The sequence below is a fragment of the Eulemur rufifrons genome, chromosome 29 (assembly GCF_041146395.1).
Source record: "Eulemur rufifrons isolate Redbay chromosome 29, OSU_ERuf_1, whole genome shotgun sequence".
In the NCBI taxonomy this organism is placed as follows: domain Eukaryota; kingdom Metazoa; phylum Chordata; class Mammalia; order Primates; family Lemuridae; genus Eulemur; species Eulemur rufifrons.
Genome location: NC_091011.1, coordinates 96,076,056 through 96,098,188, shown reverse-complemented (window position 1 = coordinate 96,098,188; position 22,133 = coordinate 96,076,056). Strand labels below are relative to the sequence as shown.

Below are 22,133 nucleotides of genomic sequence, written 5' to 3'. Positions count from 1 at the left end.
TTTAAGTGCTCTTAGCACAAAAAATGGTAAGTGTGTGAGGTACTGCATATGTTAATTAGATTGATTTAGCCATTCCACAATGTATACATATATTAAAACATCATGTTGTACATCATAAATATATACAATTTTAATTTTTGATTAAAAAATAAAAATTAAATTAAAAAAAGGCAATGCTGAAATGGAAATTCCATTTAATGAAACAATATGGTTACTATCATAATGGTTGAAAATCTACTTGGACCCAAAATAGTAGTAACTACTCTTAGCAGTTAAAATGTATTATTTTGTATTAAAATGTATTATTAATATAGTAGTGTTCTTCATACAGAATTAAATTTCCAATTAAATTAGTTAATATTTTTAATATTAAACAGCAAAATCCACTTCCCTTTTTGGACAAATATCTCTAAACTTTCTGCTTTTCCTAACAAACAATCATGTGTTATGGGGAATGGACAGCACTCACACTATTTTAGAAAATGAGATTTAGGGGGAAGAAATTGTGGCACATAGAGAATCTCATAAACTAAAGGCATTCAAATATATTGACCTTCCTTTGTGACAGTTAAATATTCAGTTGAGTAAAACATTGTCCTCTAAATGAAATTCATTTCATGTTCTATGGTTTGAGTAAATTTAAATTCTTTTTCTTCTATTATGATCCAGATAGATCATGTGTAATTATGTACAATCACTACATCTCTTGAGTGTGCTATATCAGAAGTGATATTTGTGGCTCCAAATGTTTGTGCTGCACACAAATTGCAACGAAGCAAAGTGCCCCACTTGCTCCTGTTTCCTGGAACTCGGCCTTCGTCTATTTTAGGGGAAGACGTCTGTATTCCTTAAGTATTTCTCATTTAGTTGAAGCAGACTATCACCCCTTTTTACCTGAAACCATCAGAACCTAACAGATATTAAACAGGCATTAACACATACATGCTATGACATGGATGAGCCTTGAGGATCTTATGCTGTGTGAAATAAACAAGCCAGTCATGAAAAAGACAAATACTGTATGATTCTACTTATATGACGTACCTAGAGTTGTCAGATTATGTCATAGAGACGCAAAGCAGAACGGTGGTTGTCAGGGCTGGGAGGAGGAGGAAATGGGAAGTTGTTTAATGGATACCGGGTTTAATGGATACCGGGTTTCCGTTTGGGGTGATGAAAAAGTTCTGGAGATGGATGGTATTGACGATTGCACGACAGTGTGAATGTACTTAATATCACTAAAGTGTACATTTAAAAGTGGCTAAAATGGTAATTTTTATGTTATATGTATTTTACCACAATTTTTTTAAAAAATGCATTAACACAAATGATTGAAGGAACAATTTCAAAAAAGGAATTGAAGGAAAAAATAGGTATCTGTCCAAGACATTTTATATCAGGAATGAATCCCTTTTGGCCAGAACCCCTTCTTGGTGATTTAATGAAAAGATGTGTGGGTGACTCAATTCTTGGAGCCCCCCAGAGCACACTCTGTGCCAATGGAGAAGATATTCTTTACACTACGAGCATTGGAATCTTGAAATAGCATCTTGACATTATCTGACTTCAAGCTCTAAAAATAAGACTATATTATAAGACTAAATCTAAAAATAAGTCTATATTATAAGACTTCTAATATGCTAAAATTAAAATCTGGTTACTAACTGGTTTTTAAATACATATCTATATAGGTAGAAGGAACATACATTTTATGTCTGGTGTCTGGCACATCTCTCTCAAAGCCCACACGTCTACTGATAATGGTATTAAATCCATATTTTGAAAGTCCATCAAGAAATTCTGGGTCCTTATAGTTAAAATCCTTATCTGAAAGAAAAGGTTATTAGAGTCACATAAGTAAAGGCTGACTGCTGTCACAGTGACGCAGAACAACAGGAACGACTCTGTCCTGAATTCACACCTTTCATAGTCACACAAGTTATGTTCTTGGAATCTAAACTACCCCCAGATGACAAGGTTAAAGGTGGGAACACAGAGTATTTACACAAATCAAAGCAGATGCTTTAACAAACTATGAACAACTGGCTACTCTTCAGTCACTAAGTCTTCCGTGGAAGGCAGCTGCTCAGCCGTAGTGTAAAATTCACAGCTGTAGCGTGAAATTGTAGTCACAGAATGATTTAGGGAAGGGCAAGAACGAGAGCTGAAATTCCTCTCCGAAAATTCCATTACTGAGAATAAAACAAGTTGACAAAGGACAACCCAAATCAGTCATAACCATAAATGAGGTTGGGGTAAATTCACTAATAAAAGATAAAATCTTTTAGGTGGGACTAAAAAACAAAATGTAGTCATAAAAGATAAATAAAATAAGCTAAAATGGTTAAAAGCAAAAGAACGGTCAAAGAATACAGGTGTCAAAATATCTTTGTAAAAAGTATATAATTCACTGGAAGGAGCATACAGTCACTTTAGACTAAGAGATATGAATCAAAATAGAGACTTAATAGTAATGAGCTTGTACTCAGTGACATCAAAACGCTGCAACTAAATGCCCAAGGAGTGCTTTCCAAAATTAATACAAAAGGCTGTATGTGAAGGGAGTTCCGGTCAAGATGGAGCAGCCCATTCCTTTGAGATCCTCTTCCTTACACCTGAAAAGTCCTGGACGTAACAGATAAACATAGGAGGGCTCTGAAAGATGCTGGTCGCCTAAGGGCCTCAGGACTTGACAAAGGACATGGTGAGCTCTGCAGATTTTCTTACTGCCTCCCAGAACTCCCAGACAGGGGGCTGTGGAAGCCTCTACCTGGACATCCCAAGAGGCACAGACCAAAAAAGCTCCAAGATAAGCCCGTTCTGCCTAGCTGAAGAGCTGGAGAAAGGGTAGCCTAACCACAGGAAACTTTTAGCAATCCCTACCCTGGTCTGGTCAAACACCACTGGGGCTGAGCAGAACCCGATTGTTCATTGAGCAGAAGCAGGCACGTTCTGGGTGGTGTTGGCAGGCTCAGCAGAAACTGGCTTGGAGCCCTACCTGGTGGAAGCAGGTGACACTCCAATTCTCCTTAAGTTAGTGTCAGTGGCGTGGTGAGCCTCCAACCCCACCTGGCAGCAATTAGAATTAGTGAGGTTCTGCGCTCCACGTTTTCCAAGCCCTTGGTGTGGGCAGGGCTCAGTGGGAAGCTGAACCTCCACCCCCCACCTGGCAGCAACAAGAGAGAAACAGGTGGTGTGAGTCAAGGTAGTTGATATTTCACTTCTCTCCTTCCCTGGTGCCAGCGAGGCCCCTTGGGGAACTGAGCCTCTCCTATGAGGCATCAATGAGGAAGAACAAGGGGATGGGAGGCAGGGCTAGTTTACATTCTGCTTCGCCATCTTCCCCGTGGTGTCAGCAGGACCCAGCAGAGAGCTGAAATCAGAGACAACAACATCATGCAAGTCAGTGCCCCATTTCACGGGGACGTTATCAGTGCAGCCAAAGGGCGACTTCCACTCCATCCACCTGCAGTGAGGCAATGTACTGAGTGGTGTCCATGGGCCCAGCAGGAAGCTGAACACACACCCTCACCTGATCCCTTTGCTGCACCTCAACAGGGAGACTGCGTACTAAAAAGAAGCTTAAATAGGATCCAAAGTCTCACAACATCCAAAATGTCCAGTATACAATAAAAAATCATTGTTTATAATAAGAACCAGGAAGATTGCAAATTGAATGAAAAGGCAATCAACAAATGCCAACACTGAGATGAATCAGAGGTTGGAATTATTGTATTAGGATATTAAAGGAGCTATCATAAAAATGCCTGAAATAAATGGGGAAAAAATCCCAGCAAAGAAATAGAAATTATATGAAAAGAATCAAATGGAAATTATAGAACTGAATAATACAATAATCTAAATAAACATTGGATGAGCTTACTGTTAGAGTGGTGATACGAAGGATAGGCTCAATGAACTTAAGGACAGATGAACACAATTTACCCAATGTGAACAACAGAGAAAATAAACTGAAAAAAATGAAGAGAGTCTCAGGGACCTGTGAGATAACAAGGTAGCTAAATTCATATTACAGGAGTTACAGAATGAGAGGAGAGAAAATAGGATTGAAAAAGCACTATAAGAAATAATGGCTGAAACTTCCCCAGTTTGGGGAAAGATGGAAATCTACAGTGTCAAGAGGGTGAGCAAACCCTCAAATGCGTAACAGTGTTTATTTCTGTGGAATGAGGGGATCAGATGCTTCCATTTTTGTTTTTATATATTCTGATGCCTGTGATTCTTCTGTAAGTCTGTCATCCCCACAGCGTGACTTGTTTTATTGTCAGCAGGCAGTTTGTTTCATACTCAACTCACTTTATATACAAAGCCCGGCACATAGTGAATATCTAGTTAACATTCATTGTGCAGGAAGGAAATAACCTACTGAGCCACGTGCTCAGTGTCTGGGGTTCATACACCTTTTTTTTTTTTTTTTTTGAGACAGAGTCTCGCTCTGTTGCCCAGGCTACAGTGAGTGCCGTGGCGTCAGCCTAGCTCACAGCAACCTCAAACTCCTGGGCGTAAGCGATCCTACAGCCTCAGCCTCCCAAGTAGCTGGGACTACAGGCATGCGCCACCATGCTCGGCTAATTTTTTCTATATATATTTTTAGTTGGCCAGCTAATTTCTTTCTATTTTTAGTAGAGATGGGGTCTCGCTCTTGCTCAGGCTGGTCTCGAACTCCTGAGCTCCAGCGATCCGCCCACCTCGGCCTCCCAGAGTGCTAGGATTACAGGCGTGAGCCACCTCGCCCGGCCCATACACCTTTTTTCAGTCTACTGAAAAAACACCTTTCTCAGGTAGTTATCACTACTCTAGTTTTTGAAGATGTTGATATAGAAATTCAGAGATTTAATTATCAGGATCATAATGATAGCTAACTGGAGCCTTAGTTCTGCCACTTACTATATATTTGAAGGGTTATTTTTCTAAGCCTCAGTTTCCTTATCCATAAAGTGAGAATTCGTAAGAGTTAGGATGGGGTGGCAAATTTAGCAAAAATAAAACAAAACAACCTGGAAGTATATCTCAAAGAGAATATTCCTTTTTTTTTTTTTTTTTTTTTTTAGACAGAGTCTCACTCTGTTGCCCAGGCTAGCGTGCCGTGGCGTCAGCCTAGCTCACAGCAACCTCAAACTCCTGGGCTCAAGGAATCCTCCTGCCTCAGCCTCCCGAGTAGCTGGGGCTACAGGCATGTGCCACCATGCCTGGCTAATTTTTTTTTTCTATATATATTTTTAGCTGTCCAGATCATTTCTTTCTATTTTTAGTAGAGACAGGGTCTCGCTCTTGCTCAGGCTGGTCTCGAACTCCTGACCTTGAGCGATCCTCCCGCCTCGGCCTCCCAGAGTGCTGGGATTACAGGCGTGAGCCACCGTGCCCGGCCGGGAATATTCTTATGTTAAAAAAAAAAAAAAAAATTCTACATTTATCTGCAATTCAGATTTAACTGGGCACTCCTGCATTTCATCTGGCAAGGTTATGTTGATATTATTGACAGGACAATGCATGCGAAGTCCTTGGCACTGTCCTTAGCACTCGGTAAGCGCTCAGTAAATGCTATGTTTATTAAACTTTGGATCTCATTCCAAAGTCCTTTTTTTTTTCCCCAGCACAAACACTTCGAGCTGTTGCCACAGAAAATTTCAATCAAGCGAGGGTAACTCTACTTTAAGTTACAGTAACGACTTACAGTTCTGAAAATGCTTGCAAAGCCCGGGCAATGGTGGAAATCTCTCGGTGAAACCCACGGAACTTCGGGCCGGTGAGGGCGGCCGTCGCGGCCCCAGCGCAGGCACCCGGGGACAAGCGAGGCCTTTCCGCTGTCCCGCCTTCCCCTGCCGCTGCTCAGCCCGAGGCCGGCCCTGGCCCGCACCGCCTCCGCCCTGCCTTGCGTCAAAGGCTTCGTTTCTGAGTTTCTCTCTGGGGGAATTACCGAGCCTACAAATCCACAAAGTGCCGCCTCCGCCGAGGGGCTGCGGCTTCTGTGGTCATCGGCACCCTGCTCAGCTTCTGTGCCTGGGTCACTCCAGGCCTCCAGGCCTCTCGCACCCACACCTTGGAGGCAACATCCTGTGCAGACTCTCTCCCTTTTAGGGAACTAACATCAGGCGGGGCGAGAAGACTTACAAATACGAAATAGAGGACAAGCGAGAATTCCCAAACACGGTGTGCAGTCATCAGAGGAAATGGAACGATCAGCTAGTTCGATCCCCTAAGCAATTTCCAAACTCAAGTGGTTTGCATATAACTGATAAATCACAGGTGATGACAGAAAGTAGAACAGAGTTCAGAGCAGAGATCACCCGAGCTGAAAGCATCCTCCCGGGTGCAGGAAGGGGCCCAGGCGCCACTCCTCACCAGCTGTCGCTCTAGGCACCCGGGAGCAGAGCGCACCCGGTAAGGTCCCTGCACCCCCTTACTAATAAGCATAGAATACAAATTAAACACGTTATAGCATCAGCAGTCGGCCGGCATAACGGGAAACCCTTTCTCTCCCTCACCGTTGGTGGAAGAGTCAACTGTTTACACCGCTGGAGAGGAATTTAGCAGTTTCTGCTAAAACTCAAAATAATGCCTGTGCCCCAGGGTTTAGCACTACAATTTCTAGGAATTTGCTCCGCATAAATATAACATTAAATGTGTGTTTCTCCTTATGTGTACGTACCACAAAGGAAGTTCCCTGCATCAGCTTGCAACTGTAAGAAAATAGGAAATGCCCTAATGTCCATCAGTAGGGGAATGGCTAAATAACATCCGATGTATGCGTACTCCACAACTACTAAAGACTGAGGCAGATCTATCTGTATTTAGCTAAAGAGATTATTATACTATTATGAATCATTAAAGCGAATCTCATGTAAAGTCATAGAAAAAATTTGGTACACATCAAACTGTTAAGCATTCACCTGTTTGGGGTAAGAATGGAGGAAGGAATTTCTCATATATGTATGCATTCAAGTGCTAAAGATGATGGCTGATTTTCACTTTTTTGTTTGTGTTTTTAAGTATTTTTCTAAAAGCTTTATAAATAAATGATATTTATAAAGGCTTTTTATTTTATTTTATTTTATTTTTTGTGACAAGAGTGTCACTCTGTTGCCCGGGCTAGAGCTAGAGTGCCGTGGCGTCAGCCTACTCACAGCAACCTCAAACTCCTGGGCTCAAGCAATCCTCCTGCCTCAGCCTCCTGAGTAGCTGGGACTATAGGCATGCGCCATCATTCCTGGCTAATTTATTTCTATATATATTTTTAGCTGTCCAGATCATTTCTTTCTATTTTTAGTAGAGACGGGGTCTCGTTCTTGCTCAGACTGGTCTCGAACTCCTGACCTCGAGCGATCCTCCTGCCTCGGCCTCCCAGAGTGCTAGGATTACAGGCGTGGTATAAAGGCTATTAAACAAGTGTCTAAGACAGAGATAGTAAGCAGGCCAGCATCCTGATCCTTGGGCTCTATGACCAGCCACTGGCCACAGCTGTAGTTTCTGCAGAGATCTGCCCCAGGCAAGAGGACAGGCAAGTGACTGCTACTAGCTGGAGCGTCAGTTCCAAACCCATACGTGGCCTCCGGTGCCTGGACCGATCTCATGCCATCACAAGACTGTTTCACTTGGTGGAGAAGTGGGGTCCACTCACATTCCAGAAAGCAACACTGCTCTCCTGGGGGCTCATCCCTGTGAGTGGTAGGACTCTAAGAGCCAAAATTAGGGTGTGACCTAACAGAAAAGGGCAGGGGACCTGCAGAGGGGCTCTCGTGGGCCACAGGCTTGAGTCATGGGGTGGAGTTTGGGGCCAACACCTGGTCATCTAGGAGGAGAGCCACACAGAGCGGGGATCCACAGAATGGAGGCCTGTTTCTTAAGGCTTTAATTTCTGCATCTTTGTTTGGGTTGATTTTGTTAAACTAGGTCTTCATGGGTGTGAACATAGGACAAAAGTCTTACAAATATAACGATGAGTGAAAAAAACAAGTTCCAAAAAGATATGTACATCAGAATATGTACAAATATATTAAAAATCCATAATACTATATTTTGCTTAGGGATAATACACAGAGGAAGTGCAAAGGCATGCATGAGAAAGAACCCATCCCTTCAGGTGAGCTACGAGCTCTGAGGTTGGAGGTAGGGGAAGGAAAGGGGTAAAGTTTTTACTGTACCTGTTAAAATTGATTTCTTTGCAAAACAGAAAGCTATCTGAAGCAAATATAGCAAATTATATAAAAATGTTAAATGTAAGTGGTAAGTATATGCATGCCTGCTTTATTTTCTGTGTATTAATTTATGCATATATATAAAATATTCCTAATTTAAAAATTAAATTGCTCTAAAAGGGACATTCTCTTCCTCTTCCAAATTTTAAATTTGTGGTATACTTTTCTTTTAAAATGGCTAACAGAGAAAATCAAAATACTTACCTAACATGGCAAACGGTCGCAATTTTTCAGGCTCATGTTTGACTGTTACACGTCGTTTTGATATTTGCTCTGATTCATAGATAATTTGTTGCTTCAGATTTTGTTCAAGCAACCAAGCTGATATAGGCTCTTGGCTTCTCTTCTGCCAGTTGCTCACATCGTTATGATGAATATTTATTAAAAACAGAGCCGCCCAGATTCCAAATGTCAAGGGCACACAGAATAAATACCGAATTATGCCTTTTCTCATTGTAAGCCTACCGTTACCCATGGTCCATTTTTTAATTTCCTAAATCAGAATGATTAGAGAGAAGCAGTATTAGATAGTCCAATGGTTTACAGATCATCTACTTGGCTCAAATTCAATTTCCAGTGTCTTAAAGACAGATATCAGTTCTTTTTTTTTTTTTGAGACAGAGTCTCACTCTGTTGCCCAGGCTAGAGTGAGTGCCGTGGCGTCAGCCTAGCTCACAGCAACCTCAAACTCCTGGGCTCAAGCGATCCTCCTGTCTCAGCCTCCCGAGTAGCTGGGACTACAGGCATGCACCACCATGCCCGGCTAATTTTTTCTATATATATTTTTAGCTGTTCACATAATTTCTTTCTATTTTTAGTAGAGATGGGGTCTCGATCTTGCTCAGGCTGGTCTCGAACTCCTGAGCTCAAACGATCTGCCCACCTCGGCCTCCCAGAGTGCTAGGATTACAGGCGCGAGCCACCGCGCCCGGCCCAGATATCAGTTCTTACATACATAAAGTGTATCTTTTTTTATATTAGCACACACTCTTTTTTTTGTTTATTTGTGGGGTTTTTTTTTTTTTTTTTTTTGAGACAGAGTCTCACTCTGTCACCCAGGCTAGAGTACAGTGATGTCATTGTAGCTCACTGCAACCTCAGACTCCTGGCCTCAAGCAATCCTCCCACCTCAACTTCCCGAAATGCTAGGATTACAGGTGTGAGCCACCACACCCAGTCTACCACAAACCTCTTAAAATTGATATTCATAAGAGTACTTAACACCAAGGTGTATAACATGTTTATAAAGCACACAGCATCATTTAGAGCCATTGGCGCGTATGCCTGTGCAGACAGGAAATAAGGTGACGAGGGCTTACTCATCCCTAGTCCATGACCAATCCATCTTGGAGAGAGAGCACGCGTCTCTAAAAATCTTATGTGACACCAATCAGGTTGTTAAAAACTGTAAAAACACACAATGTCACAAGCTGGAGAGAAAGTGGGCAATGGGAACTGTGGTCCACTGTACATTGGTGTGATCAATTTGGCAGTATGTAGTTAAGTCGAGGATATATAAATATATAGTATGATAAAGCAGTTCCATTCCTAGGAATCTATCCTAAAGAGACTCATGAAATTAGATATGTCTCTCACCTAAAGAGACGCATCATGAGGCGTGTACAAGAATGTTTATTGAAGTAATGTTTGTAATAGTGAAAAACTAGGTATAGTTTAAAGTTTCCCTCAATAGAATTGATAAAATGAAGCTCTTCATTCAGCAATGAAAATGGATCAAGTAGAGACACATATGTAATGTTGTGAAACCTAAAAAACATAATGTGCAAAACCAAGTAGGGTATGCCGTAAGTTTGGAAAACACGAGAAGCAGATGGTTTACGGACGTTCTCGTGTGTACCAAACACACGGAAAAACCACACCTAGGACCTGCCTCCGGGGCAGGTGCCGGGGAGGAGAACAGGCTCCCACCCTGTTGTCCTTACTGCTTATTTTTCAAAAAGCTCTGAAGAAAACAAGCCCAAACCATCCGGTTCGATAGAGCTGATGGGTGCGACACAGCGTTTACGATACTGTGCTCTGTGTTTCCCTTAGGTTTGAAGCTGTTCATAGTTCATCGAAAAAGGAAGAAGCTCTTGAGAACCTTCCTTTAAAGATGATAGACCGAACACGTGTGTCTGTCTCCTCTCCATCTTGACTCGACAACGAATAAAAATAAAGTTAAAAATTTTAACACGTGCTTGGAAGACAGGAAGTTATTGGACGTGTGGTGACACTTTGGAAAGGCAGAGGGCGTCACGGCCCACAGCTTACGGGGGAGGACTCTGAAGTGGAAACGAGCAGCTCAGGGCTTCGGGTGACACAGGGCTTGGGGAAAGGCCACAGATCAGAGTAGTCAGCGCTCTCCACAGTTTGCTTTAAAATGTGAGTCTTTAGAGGCAGGAAAACATGACCATGCTTTAGATATTGTCACAACTAATTATTCTGTAAACAATCAGCGTTTTTTAACCCCAGCTTTCCTAGGACAATCTTAGTACTGCGCTCCATACAAGATCTATGACTTTCTGATACTAAGGGGTTTTCCTATGATTTTTTTGAATAAGTATACGTTCATTTGGTATAAATTTTAAGAGCATAAAGAAGTTCATAATGAAAATTGGCCCTGTTTTTCAAAGCTATAGAAATGTTCAGTCCACCTTTAGGATGGCATAACCAGCCTGGCGCTGCTCCCCCATTAAAAAAAAAAAAAAAAATCAGGTAAGTCTGCTTAATCCTCAGCCCCAGAGCTAGCGTCCCAGCAGGAGGCTGGTTTGAGGGGAAAGGCGCCCATCCTCGTGCCCACCTCTAGCACAGGGAGCTCAGCCCACCTACCACTGAGATACCTGCGTTGGCTGCTTCGTGACTGATGTGCTTCCCAGGCACAGTCATAGCTGAAGTCAGGCAGGGGTCTATGACAAGGAACCGAAAGATGTAATTTTTTTTTCTGGGTGGCAGACTTTGAGGTGCCTGGAGGCCAGGCAACACCTGCTGTGCTGGGGGCCCTGCCACGCAGTAGCACTCAGAATGCAGCGTCAGGCTGCCTCACAAAGCCCAGTGACATCACACGGGCTTTGTGTGATGGCGTCACTGGCCCCAGAACCCTCGCCTGTGAGCTCCAACCAGCAGGTGGAATCCAGGAGTGCCAAAGAGCCCTTTGGGAGAGATTGAAAATCCTCATCGTCAGCTGAGGAAATAGGGAGAGCCTCTTATTAGGTCAAAGTCCAGGGTGCCTCCCTTCTCTAGGTTCCGCCTAACTTTGATCTCTTCAGGAATAAGCTGAAGAAAAAGAACAGACTATCAGAATACCTCAAGAAACTTAAAGATAAGCCAGAAGGTTATTTGACTGCCTTTTAATTTTTACTCCATTACTGAAAATCTTATTTATAGGTTAGTACAGGAGTTCAGCCAAATGCTTCTGAACTTTCTTCTTTTTTAACATACCTGAGCAGAATTGACCCTCTGCTCTTTGAGGAGGCGACTCAGTCCTTTTCCTGGAACTAGACATCAGCTTAAAAGCCTGTGAGAGGAACAGAGTATCTTGGGGCCCCTATATAACCTCCCTAAACTGACCTTCTAGGCCAGAGGCAATGGACAATGCTGACCACCTGGGGCAGATACATAGGCAACAATGACCTCCTGGGGCAGATACAATAAGCAATAATGACCTTCTGGGGCACGTAATTGTATACTGAGTTCCTGGGACAGAAGCATGGGCTATCATGACCTCCTGGGGCATCTGGATGGAATAAAATGACCTACTGGAGCCAACACATGGGCAAAAATGACCTGCAGGAAGTGATAGGTGGGCAATACTGACCTCCTGGGGCTGATACAATGGGCAGTAATGACCTGCTGGGGCTGATAAAATGGGAAACTTATCTCTGAGGAGAGATGCCAGGGGAATAATGACCTCCTAGGCCAGATATACCTCTAGGGCTGATAGATAGACAATAATGACCTCCTGGGACCAAGAAAGGGGGTGAAAATAACCCCTTGGGGAAGACACAATCTGCAGATACATTGGGCAATAATGACCTTCTCAGTCTGATTGCTGGGCAATAATGACATACTGGGGCAAATACATAGAGCAATAATGACGTCCTGGGACACATGGTTGGAGTAATGACCCAGCGGGGCAGATACAATGAGCAATAATGACCTCCAGGGGCAGATATATTGGGCAATAGTGACCTCCTGGGGTAGATGGTTGGGCAGTAATGACCTCCTGGGATGATACAATGAGTAATAATGACCTCATGGGGTAGATACATTGGGCAATAATGACTTTCTAGGGCAGAGGGTGAGGCAATAATGACCTCCTGGGATGATACAATGGGCAATAATGACCTCATGGGAGAGATATATTGGCCAATAATGACGTTCTGGGGCAGAGGGTTGGGCAGTAATGACATCGTGGGGAGATATAATCGGCAATAATGAACTCAGGGGAAAATACATTGGGCAATAATGACTTCCTAGGGCAGACACCACGAGGAATAATGACCTCCTGGGGCAGATAGAATGGGCAATAATGACTGCCTGGGGCAAATGATTGGGCAAGAATGACCTGGGATGATACAATGGGTAATACTGACCTTGTGTGGTAGATATAGTGGTCAATAATAACCTCCTGGGTCAGATACAATGAGCAATAATGACCTCCTGGGGAAGAGAGAAGAGTAATAATGATCTCTCGGGGCAGATGGTTGCACAATATTCAACCTCTGGGGCAGATAGTTGGGCAATATTCAACCTCTGGGGCAGATAGTTGGGCAATAATGACCTCCTGGGGCAGAAAGAATGGGCAATAATGACCTCCTGGAGCAGATACACTGGGAAATAATGACCTCCTGGAGCAGATACACTGGGAAATAATGACCTCCTGGAGCAGATACATTGGGCAGTAATGATCTCATGTGGAAGATACAATGGGCAACAATGATCTCCTGGGATAAGTACATTGGCAATAATGACCTCCTGGGGCAGATGGTTGGCCAATAATGACCTCCTGAGATGATAAAATGGGCAATAATGACCTCCAGTTGAGGGGGTTGTGCAATGATGACCTGGAGCAGTTACATTGGGCAATAATGACCTCCTGGAGCAGAAACAGTGGGTGGTAATGATCTTCCGGGGCAGATTGAGGGGAGGGGAAATATTGACATCATGGGGCAGATGTTTGGGCAGTAGTGTCCTCCTAAGGTCAATGGTTGGGCAATAATGGCCTCCTGGGATGATAAAATGGGAAAGAATAACCTGATGGGGCAGACAAAATGAACAGCAATGATCTCCTGGGGCAAATACACTGGGCATCAACGACCTCCTGGTGCAGATACAATGGGCAACAATAATCTCCTGTGGCAAAGATATTGGGTAATAATGACGTCCTGGGGCAGATGCTTGGGTAATAATGACCTCCTGGGGCAGACACAATGGGCAACAACGATCTCCTGGGACAAATACTTTGGGGAATAATGACCTCCTAGGGCAGAGTGATGGGCAGTAATGATCACCTGAGCACAGATGGGTGGGCAAAATGACCTACTGGGACAGATATGATGGGCAACAAAAAAATCCTGGGGCAAATACATTAGGCAATAATGACCTCCTGGGGCAGACACAGTGCACAACAGTGATCTCCTGGGACTAATACATTGGGTAATATTGACCTCCTGAGGCAGATGGTTGGGCAATAATGATCTCCTGAGGCAGATGGTTGGTCAATAAGGACCTGTGGGCTGATACAATGAGCAATAATGACCTCCTGGGGCAGATACACTGGGCAGTAATGACCTCCTGGGTCAGATGGTTGGGCAATAATGACCTCCTAGGGCAGATTGTTCTGTTACAATGACCTCCTGGGGCAGACACGGTGGACAACAATGATCTCCTTGGGCAAATACCTTGGGCAATATTGACCTCCGAGGGTAGATGGTTGGGCAATAATGATGCTTGGGATGATACAATGGGCAATACTGACCTCGTGTGGCAGATACAGTATTCATTAATGACCTCGTGCGGCAAATGGTTGGGCAATCACGACCTCTTGGGGCAGATACAATGGACAACAGTGATGTCATGGGGCAAATACATTGGGCAATGACGACCTCCTGGGGCAGATACAATGGGCAGCAATGATATCCTGGGGCAAGTATGTTGGGTAATAATGACATCCTGGGGCAGATGCTTGGGCAATAATGACCTCATGGGAGACATACATTGGACAATAATGACGATGTACGGCAGAAAAAATGAAGAAGAATGATGTCCTGGGGCAAATACATTGGCCAATAATGACCTTCTGGGGCAGATGGTTGGGCAGTAATGACATTGTGGGGAGATAGATTGGGCAATAATGACCTCCTGGGGCAGATAGAATGGGCAATAATGATTGCCTGGGGCAGATGATTGGGCAAGAGTGTCTTGGGATGACACAATGGGCAATACTGACCTCATGTGGCAGATACAGTGGTCAGTAATAACCTCCTGGGTCAGATGCAATGAGCAATAATGACCTCCTGGTGCAGAGATAAGGGTAATAATGATCTCTCGGGGTAGGTGGTTGAACAATATTCAACCCCTGGGGAAGATAGTTGGGCAATAATGACCTCCATGGCCAGATACAATGAGCAATGATGACCTCCTGGGGCAGATACCATGGGCAATAATGAGCTCCTGGGGCAGATACAATGGGCAACAATGAGCTCCTTGGGCAAATACATTGGGCAATAATGACCTCCTGGGCCAGACACAGCGGGCAACTAAGATCTCCTGAAGCAAATACCATGGATAATATTGACCTTCTGGGGCAGAGGGTGGGGCAATAATGACTTCCTGGGATGATACAATGGGCAAAAATGACCTCCTGGGGCAGGTAGAATGGGCAATAATGATCTTCTGGGACAGATTGTACGGCAAGAGTGATCTCCTGGGATCATAAAATGGGCAACATTGACCTCATGTGGCAGATACAGTGGTCAATAATGTAGAGATCATGATAATGGAGATCATTGTTGCCCATTGTATCTGCCCAAGAAGGTCACTCTTGCCCAACCATCTGCCCCAGAAGATCATTATTGCCCATTCTATCTACCCCAGGAGGGCATTATTGCCCATTGTATCTGCGTCAGGTCATTATTGCCCAGACACCTGCCTCAGAACATCATTACTACACAATATATTTGCCACAGGAGATCATTGTTATCCATCTCAGGGCAACAGGAGGTATCATCTCAGGAGGTCATTATTGCCCAACCATCTGCCCCACGTGGTCATTATTTACCACTGTATCTGCCACACGAGGTTGTATTGCCCATTGTATCATGCCAGGAGGTCACTCTTGCCCAACCATCTGCCCCAGGAGGGCATTATTGCCCAATGTATCTGCACCAGGAGGTCATTATTGCCCCAAAACCTGCCCTGGGAGATCTTAGTTGCCCATTGTATCTGCCCCAGGAGGTCCCTGTTGCCCAAACATCTCCCACAGGAGGGCATTATTACTCTTCTTTCTGCCCCAGGAGCTCATTATTACCCAATGTATCTGCCCCAGGAGGTCATTATTGTCCAACTATGTGCCTCAGGAGGTCATTATTGACCACTGCCACATGAGGTCAGTATTGCCCATTTTATCATCCCAGGAGGTCACTCTTACCCAACCATCTGCCCCAGAAGATCATTATGGCCCATTCTATCTGTCCAGGAGTTCATTATTGCCCATTGTATCACCCCAGCAGGTCATTATTGCCCCACCATCTGCCCCTGGAGGTCAATATTGCCCAATGTATCTGCTTCAGGAGGTCATTATTAACCTTCTCTCTGATCCAGGAGATCACTATTGCTCATTGTGTCTGCTGCAGGAGGTCATTATTGCTCAACCATTTGCCCCATGAGGTCATTATTGACCATTGTATCTGACACACGAAGTCAGTGTTACCCATTGTATCATCATAGTGACCCCTTGGGGCATATGGTTGGACAATAATGACCCCCTGGGGCAGACAGTGGGCAACAATGATCTCCCAGGGCAGATGGTTGAGTAATACTAAACCACTGGGGCAGATATAGGCAATAATGACCTCCTGGGGCAGACGTTGGGCAATAATGGCCAGGATGTCTTTATTACCCAATATATTTGCCCCAGCAGATCATTATTGCCCATTGTATCTGCCCTAGGAGGTCACTATTGTCCCACTGGAGCAGATTATTGGGCAATAATGAACTCCTGGGATGATACAACGAAAAAAAATAACCTGGTGGGGAAGACACAATGATCTCCTAGGGCAAATGCATTGGGCAACAACGACCTCCTGGGGCAGATAGAATGGGCAACAATAATCTCCTGGGGCAAACACATTGGCCAATAATGACCTCCTGGGACAGATGCAGTGGGAAACAATGATCTCCTGGGACAAATACATTGGGTAATATTGACCTCTTAGGATAGATGGTTAGTCAATAAGGACCTCCTGGGGCAGATACAATAAGCAATAATGACCTCCTGGGGCAGATTGTTCTGCACTAATGACCTCCTGGGTCAGATGACTGGGCAATAATGATCGCCTGGGGCAGATTGTTCTGCAATAATGACCTCCTGGGGAAGACACAGTGGGCAACAATGATCTCCTTGGGCAAATACCTTAGACAATATTGAGCCCCGAGGGTAGATGGTCGGGCAATAATGAAGCTTGGGATGATACAATGGGCAACACTGACCTCGTGTGGCAGATACGGTGGTCAATCATAACCTCCTGGGTCAGATGCAATGAGCAATAATAACCTCCTGGTGCAGAGAGAAGGGTAATAATGATCTCTTGGGGCAGATGGTTGAACAATATTCAACCCCTGGGGCAGATAGTTGGGCAATTATGACCTCTTGAAGCAGATGCCTTCGGCAATAATGATCTCCAGGGCCAGATACAATGAGCAATAATGACCTCCTGGGGCAGATAGAATGGGCAATAATGACCTCCAGGGACAGATACAATGAGCAATAATGACCTCCTGGGGCAGATAGAATGGGCAATAATGACCTCCTGGGGCAGATACCATGGGCAACAATGAGCTCCTTGGATAATATTGACCTCCTGGGGCAGAGGGTGGGGCAATAATGACCTCCTGGGATGATACAATGGGCAATAATGACCTACTGGAGCAGATAGAATGGGCAATCATTATCTTCTGGGGCAGATGGTTGGGCAAGAGTGACCTCCTGGGATGATACAATGGGCAATATTGACCTCATGTGGCAGATACAGTGGTCAATAATGTAGAGATCATGATAATGGAGATCATTGTTGCCCATTGTATCTGCCCAAGAAGGTCACTCTTGCCCAACCATCTGCCCCAGAAGATCATTATTGCCCATTCTATCTACTCCAGGAGGGCATTATTGCCCATTGTATCTGCGTCAGGAGGTCATTATTGCCCAGGTACCTGCCTCAGGACTTCATTACTACACAATACATTTGCCACAGGAGATCGTTGTTGCCCATTGTATCATCTCAGGAGGTCATTATTGCCCAACCATCTGCCCTACGAGGTCACTATAGATCACTGTGTTTGCCACACGAGGTTGTATCGCCCATTGTATTATGCCAGGAGGTCACTATTGCCCAACCATCTGCCCCAGGAGGGCATTATTGCCTAAAAATCTGCCCTGGGAGATCTTTGTTGCCCATTGTATCTGCTCCAGGAGGTCCCTGTTGCCCAATCATCTCCCACAGGAGGTCATTATTGCCCTTCTCTCTGTCCCAGGAGCTTATTATTACTCAATGTATCTGCCCCAGGAGGTCATTTTTCTCCAACTGTGTCCCTCGGCAGGTGATTATTGACCACTGTATCTGCCACATGAGGTCAGTATTGCCCATTTTATCATCCCAGGAGGCCACTCTCTCAACCGTCTGCCCCAGGAGATCATTATTGCCCATTGTATCACCACAGGAGGTCATTATTGCCCTACCATCTGCCCCTGGATGTCAATATTGCCCAATGTATCTGCCACAGGAGGTCATTATTGCTCAACCATTTGCCCCATGAGGTCATTATTGACCATGGTATCTGACACACGAAGTCAGTGTTACCCATTGTATCATCATAGTGACCCCTTGGGGCATATGGTTGGACAATAATGACCCCCTGGGGCAAATAGTGGGCAACAATGATCTCTCAGGGCAGATGGTTGAGTAATACTAAACCACTGAGACTGATACAGGCAATAATGACTTCCTGGGGCAGATGTTGGGCAATAATGACCAGGATGTCTTTATTACCCAATATATTTGCCCCAGCAGATCATTATTGTCCATTGTATCTGCCCTACAAGGTCACTATTGCCCTCCTGGGGCAGATTTTTGGGCAATAGTGAACTCCTGGGGCAAATATATTGGGTAAAAAAGACATTCTGGAGCAGATGCTTGGGCAATAATGACCTCCAGGGGCAGATACAATGGGCAACAATGATCTCCTGGGGAAAATACCCTGGGCAAGAATGGCCTCCTGGTGCAGATGGTTGGACAATAATGAACTCCTGGGGCAGATACGTTGGACAGTAATGACTGCCTGGGGCAGATACAATGAGCAATAATGGCCTCCAGGGGCAGACATATTGGGCAATAGTTACCTCCTTGGGTAGATGGTTGGGCAATAATGACCTCCTGGGATAATACAATGGGCAATAATGACCTCATTGGGCGGATACTTTGGGCAATAATGACCTCCTGAGGAAGATACACTGGGTAATAATGATCTTCTGGGGCAAATACTTTGGGCAACAACAACCTCCTGGGGCAGATAGAATGGGCAACAATGATCTCCTGTGGCAAAGATATTGGGTAATAATGACATACTGGAGCAGATACTTGGGCATAATGCCCTCCTGGGGTAGACACAATGGGCAACAATGATCTCCTGGGGCAAATACTTTGGGCAATAATGATCTCCTGAGGGCAGATGGGTGGGCAAAATAACCTACTAGAACAGATACAATGTGCAACAATAATCTCCTGGGGCAAATATTGGGCAATAATGACCTCCTGGGGTAGACACAGTGGGCAACAATGATCTCCTGGGATAAATATATTGGGTAATATTGACCTCCTGGGGCAGACGGTTGAGCAATAATGACCTCCTGAGCCAAATACATTGGGCAATAATGACCTCCTGGGGCAGACAGTTGGGCAATAATGACCTCCTGGGGAAGATAAACTGGACAGTAGTGACCTCCTGAGTCAGATGGTTGGGCAATAATGACCTGCTGGGGCAGATTATTCTGCAATAATGACCTCCAGGGGCAGACACAGTGGGCAACAATGATCTCCTTGGGCAAATACCTTGGGTAATATTGACCTCCTAGGGCAGATAGTTGGGGAATAATGATGCTTGGAATGATACAGTGGGCAATACTGACCTCGTGTGGCAGATACAGTGTTCAGTAATGACCTTGTGGGGCAAATGGTTGGGCAATAACGACCTCTTGGGGCAGATACAATGGACAACAGTGATGTCATGGGGCAAATAGATTGGCCAATAATGATCTTCTGGGGCACATGTTTGGGCAGTAATGACATCGTGGGGAGATAGATTGGGCAATAATGACCTCCTGTGGCAGATAGAATGGGCAATAATGACCGCCTGGGGCAGATGATTGGGCAAGAGTGACCTGGGATGATACAATGGGCAATACTGACCTCGTGAGGCAGATACAGTGGTCAATAATAACCTCCTGGGTCAGATGCAATGAACAATGATGACCTCCTGGGGAAGAGAGAAGGGTAATAATGATCTCTCGGGGCAGATGGTTGAACAATATTCAACCCCTGGGGCAGATAGTTGAGCATTAATGACCTCCTGGGCAGATACATAGGTAGTACTGACCTCCTGGGGCAGATACCTTGGGCAATAATGACCTCCAGGGCCAGATACAATGAGCAATAATGACCTCCTGGGGCAGATAGAATGGGCAATAATGACCAACTGGGGCAGATGATTGGGCCAAGGTGACCTGGGATGATAAAATGGGCAATAATGACCTCCTGGGGCAGATACCATGGGCAATAATGAGCTCCTGGGGCAGATACAATGGGCAACAATGAGCTCCTCGGGCAATTACATTGTGTAATAATGACCTCCTGGGGCGGACACAGTGGGTAACAAAGATCTCCTGGGGCAAATACCTTGGATAATATTGATCTCCTGGGGCAGAGGGTGGGGCAATAGTGACCTCCTGGGATGATACAATGGGCAATAATGACTTACTGGGGCAGATAGAATGGGCAGTCATTATCTTCTGGGGCAGATGGTTGGGCAAGAGTGACCTCCTGGGATGATACAATGGGCAACATTGACCTCATGTGGCAGATACAGTGGTCAATAATGTAGAGATCATGATAATGGAGATCATTGTTGCCCATTGTATCTGCCCGAGAAGGTCACTCTTGCCCAACCATCTGCCCCAGAAGATCATTATTGCCCATTCTATCTGCCCCGGGAGGGCATTATTGCCCAATGTATCTGCTCCAGGAGTTCATTATTGCCCAAACACCTGCCTCAGGACATCATTACTACACAATACATTTGCCACAGGAGATCATTGTTGCCCATTGTATCATCCTAGGAGGTCATTATTGCCCCACCATCTTCCCAACGAGGTCATTATTGACCACTGTATCTGCCACACGAGGTTGTATTGCCCATTGTATCATGCCAGGAGGTCACTCTTGCCCAACCATCTGCCCCAGGAGGGCATTATTGCCCAATGTATCTGCACCAGGAGGTCATTATTGCCCAAAAATATGCCCTGGGAGATCTTTGTTGCCCATTGTTTCTGCCCCAGGAGTTCCCTGTTGCCCACCCATCTCCCACAGGAGGTCATTATTGCCCTTCTCTCTGCCCCAAGAACTCATTATTACTGAATGTATCTGCCCCAGGAGGTCATTATTGCCCAACTATGTGCCTCAGGAGGTCATTATTGACCACTGTATCTGCCACATGAGGTCAGTATTGTCCATTTTATCATCCCAGGAGGTCACTCTCGTCCAACCATCTGCCCCAGAAGATCATTATTGCCCATTCTATCTTCCCCAGGGGGTCATTATTGCCCATTGTATCATCCCAGGAGGTCATTATTGCCCCACCATCTGCCCCAAGAGTCAATATTGCTCAATGTATCTGCCCCAGGAGGTCATTATTGTCCAAAAATCTGCCCTGGGAGATCATTGTTGCCCATTGTATCTGCCCGAAGAGGTCATTGTTGTCCAACCACATGCCCTCAGAGGTCATTATTGCCCTTCTCTCTGCTCCAGGAGGTCAATATTGCTCATTGTATCTACCCCAGGGGGTCATTACTGCCCAACCATTTTCCCCATGAGGTCATTTTTGACCACTGTATATGACACACGAGGTCAGTGTTGCCCATTGTATTATCATAGTGACCTCTTGGGGCATATTGTTGGGCAATAATGACCTCCTGGGGCAGATACAATGGGCAACAATGATCTCCTGGGGAAAATACCTTGGGCAAGAATGGCCTCCTGGGGCAGATACACTGGGCAGTAATGTCCTCCTGGGGCAGACACAGTGGGCCACAATGATCTCCTGGGTCAAATACCTTGGGTACTATTGACCTTCTGGGGCAGAATGTTGGGCAATAATGACCTCCTGGGGCAGATACAATGGGCAGCAATGATATCCTGGGGCAAATATATTGGGTAATAATGATGTCCTGGGCAGATGCTTGGGCAATAATGACCTCATGGGACACATACTTAGAGCAATAATGATGATGTACAGCAGAAACAATGAAGAAGAATTATGTCCTGGGGTAAATACATTGGCCAATAATGACCTTCTGGGGCAGATGGTTGGGCAGTAATGACATCGTGGGGAGATAGATTGGGCAATAATGACCTCCTGGGGCAGGCACCA

At 44.9% G+C, this 22,133-nt stretch overlaps 1 protein-coding gene across 1 annotated transcript in view; it reads right to left on the bottom strand.

Annotated features, from left to right (window-relative positions):
* The window catches only part of GALNTL5 (polypeptide N-acetylgalactosaminyltransferase like 5), a 41,577-nt gene extending 32,907 nt beyond the window's left edge, over positions 1–8,670 (bottom strand). Inside the window, exons 1-2 of the mRNA XM_069462028.1 lie at positions 8,421–8,670; positions 1,707–1,827 (exon numbers count right to left, since the gene is read on the bottom strand). Of these exons, the coding sequence (XP_069318129.1) occupies positions 1,707–1,827; positions 8,421–8,670 (371 nt within the window). The remainder of the gene's footprint in view (positions 1–1,706; positions 1,828–8,420) is intronic.
* Positions 8,671–22,133: the final 13,463 nt, after the last annotated feature.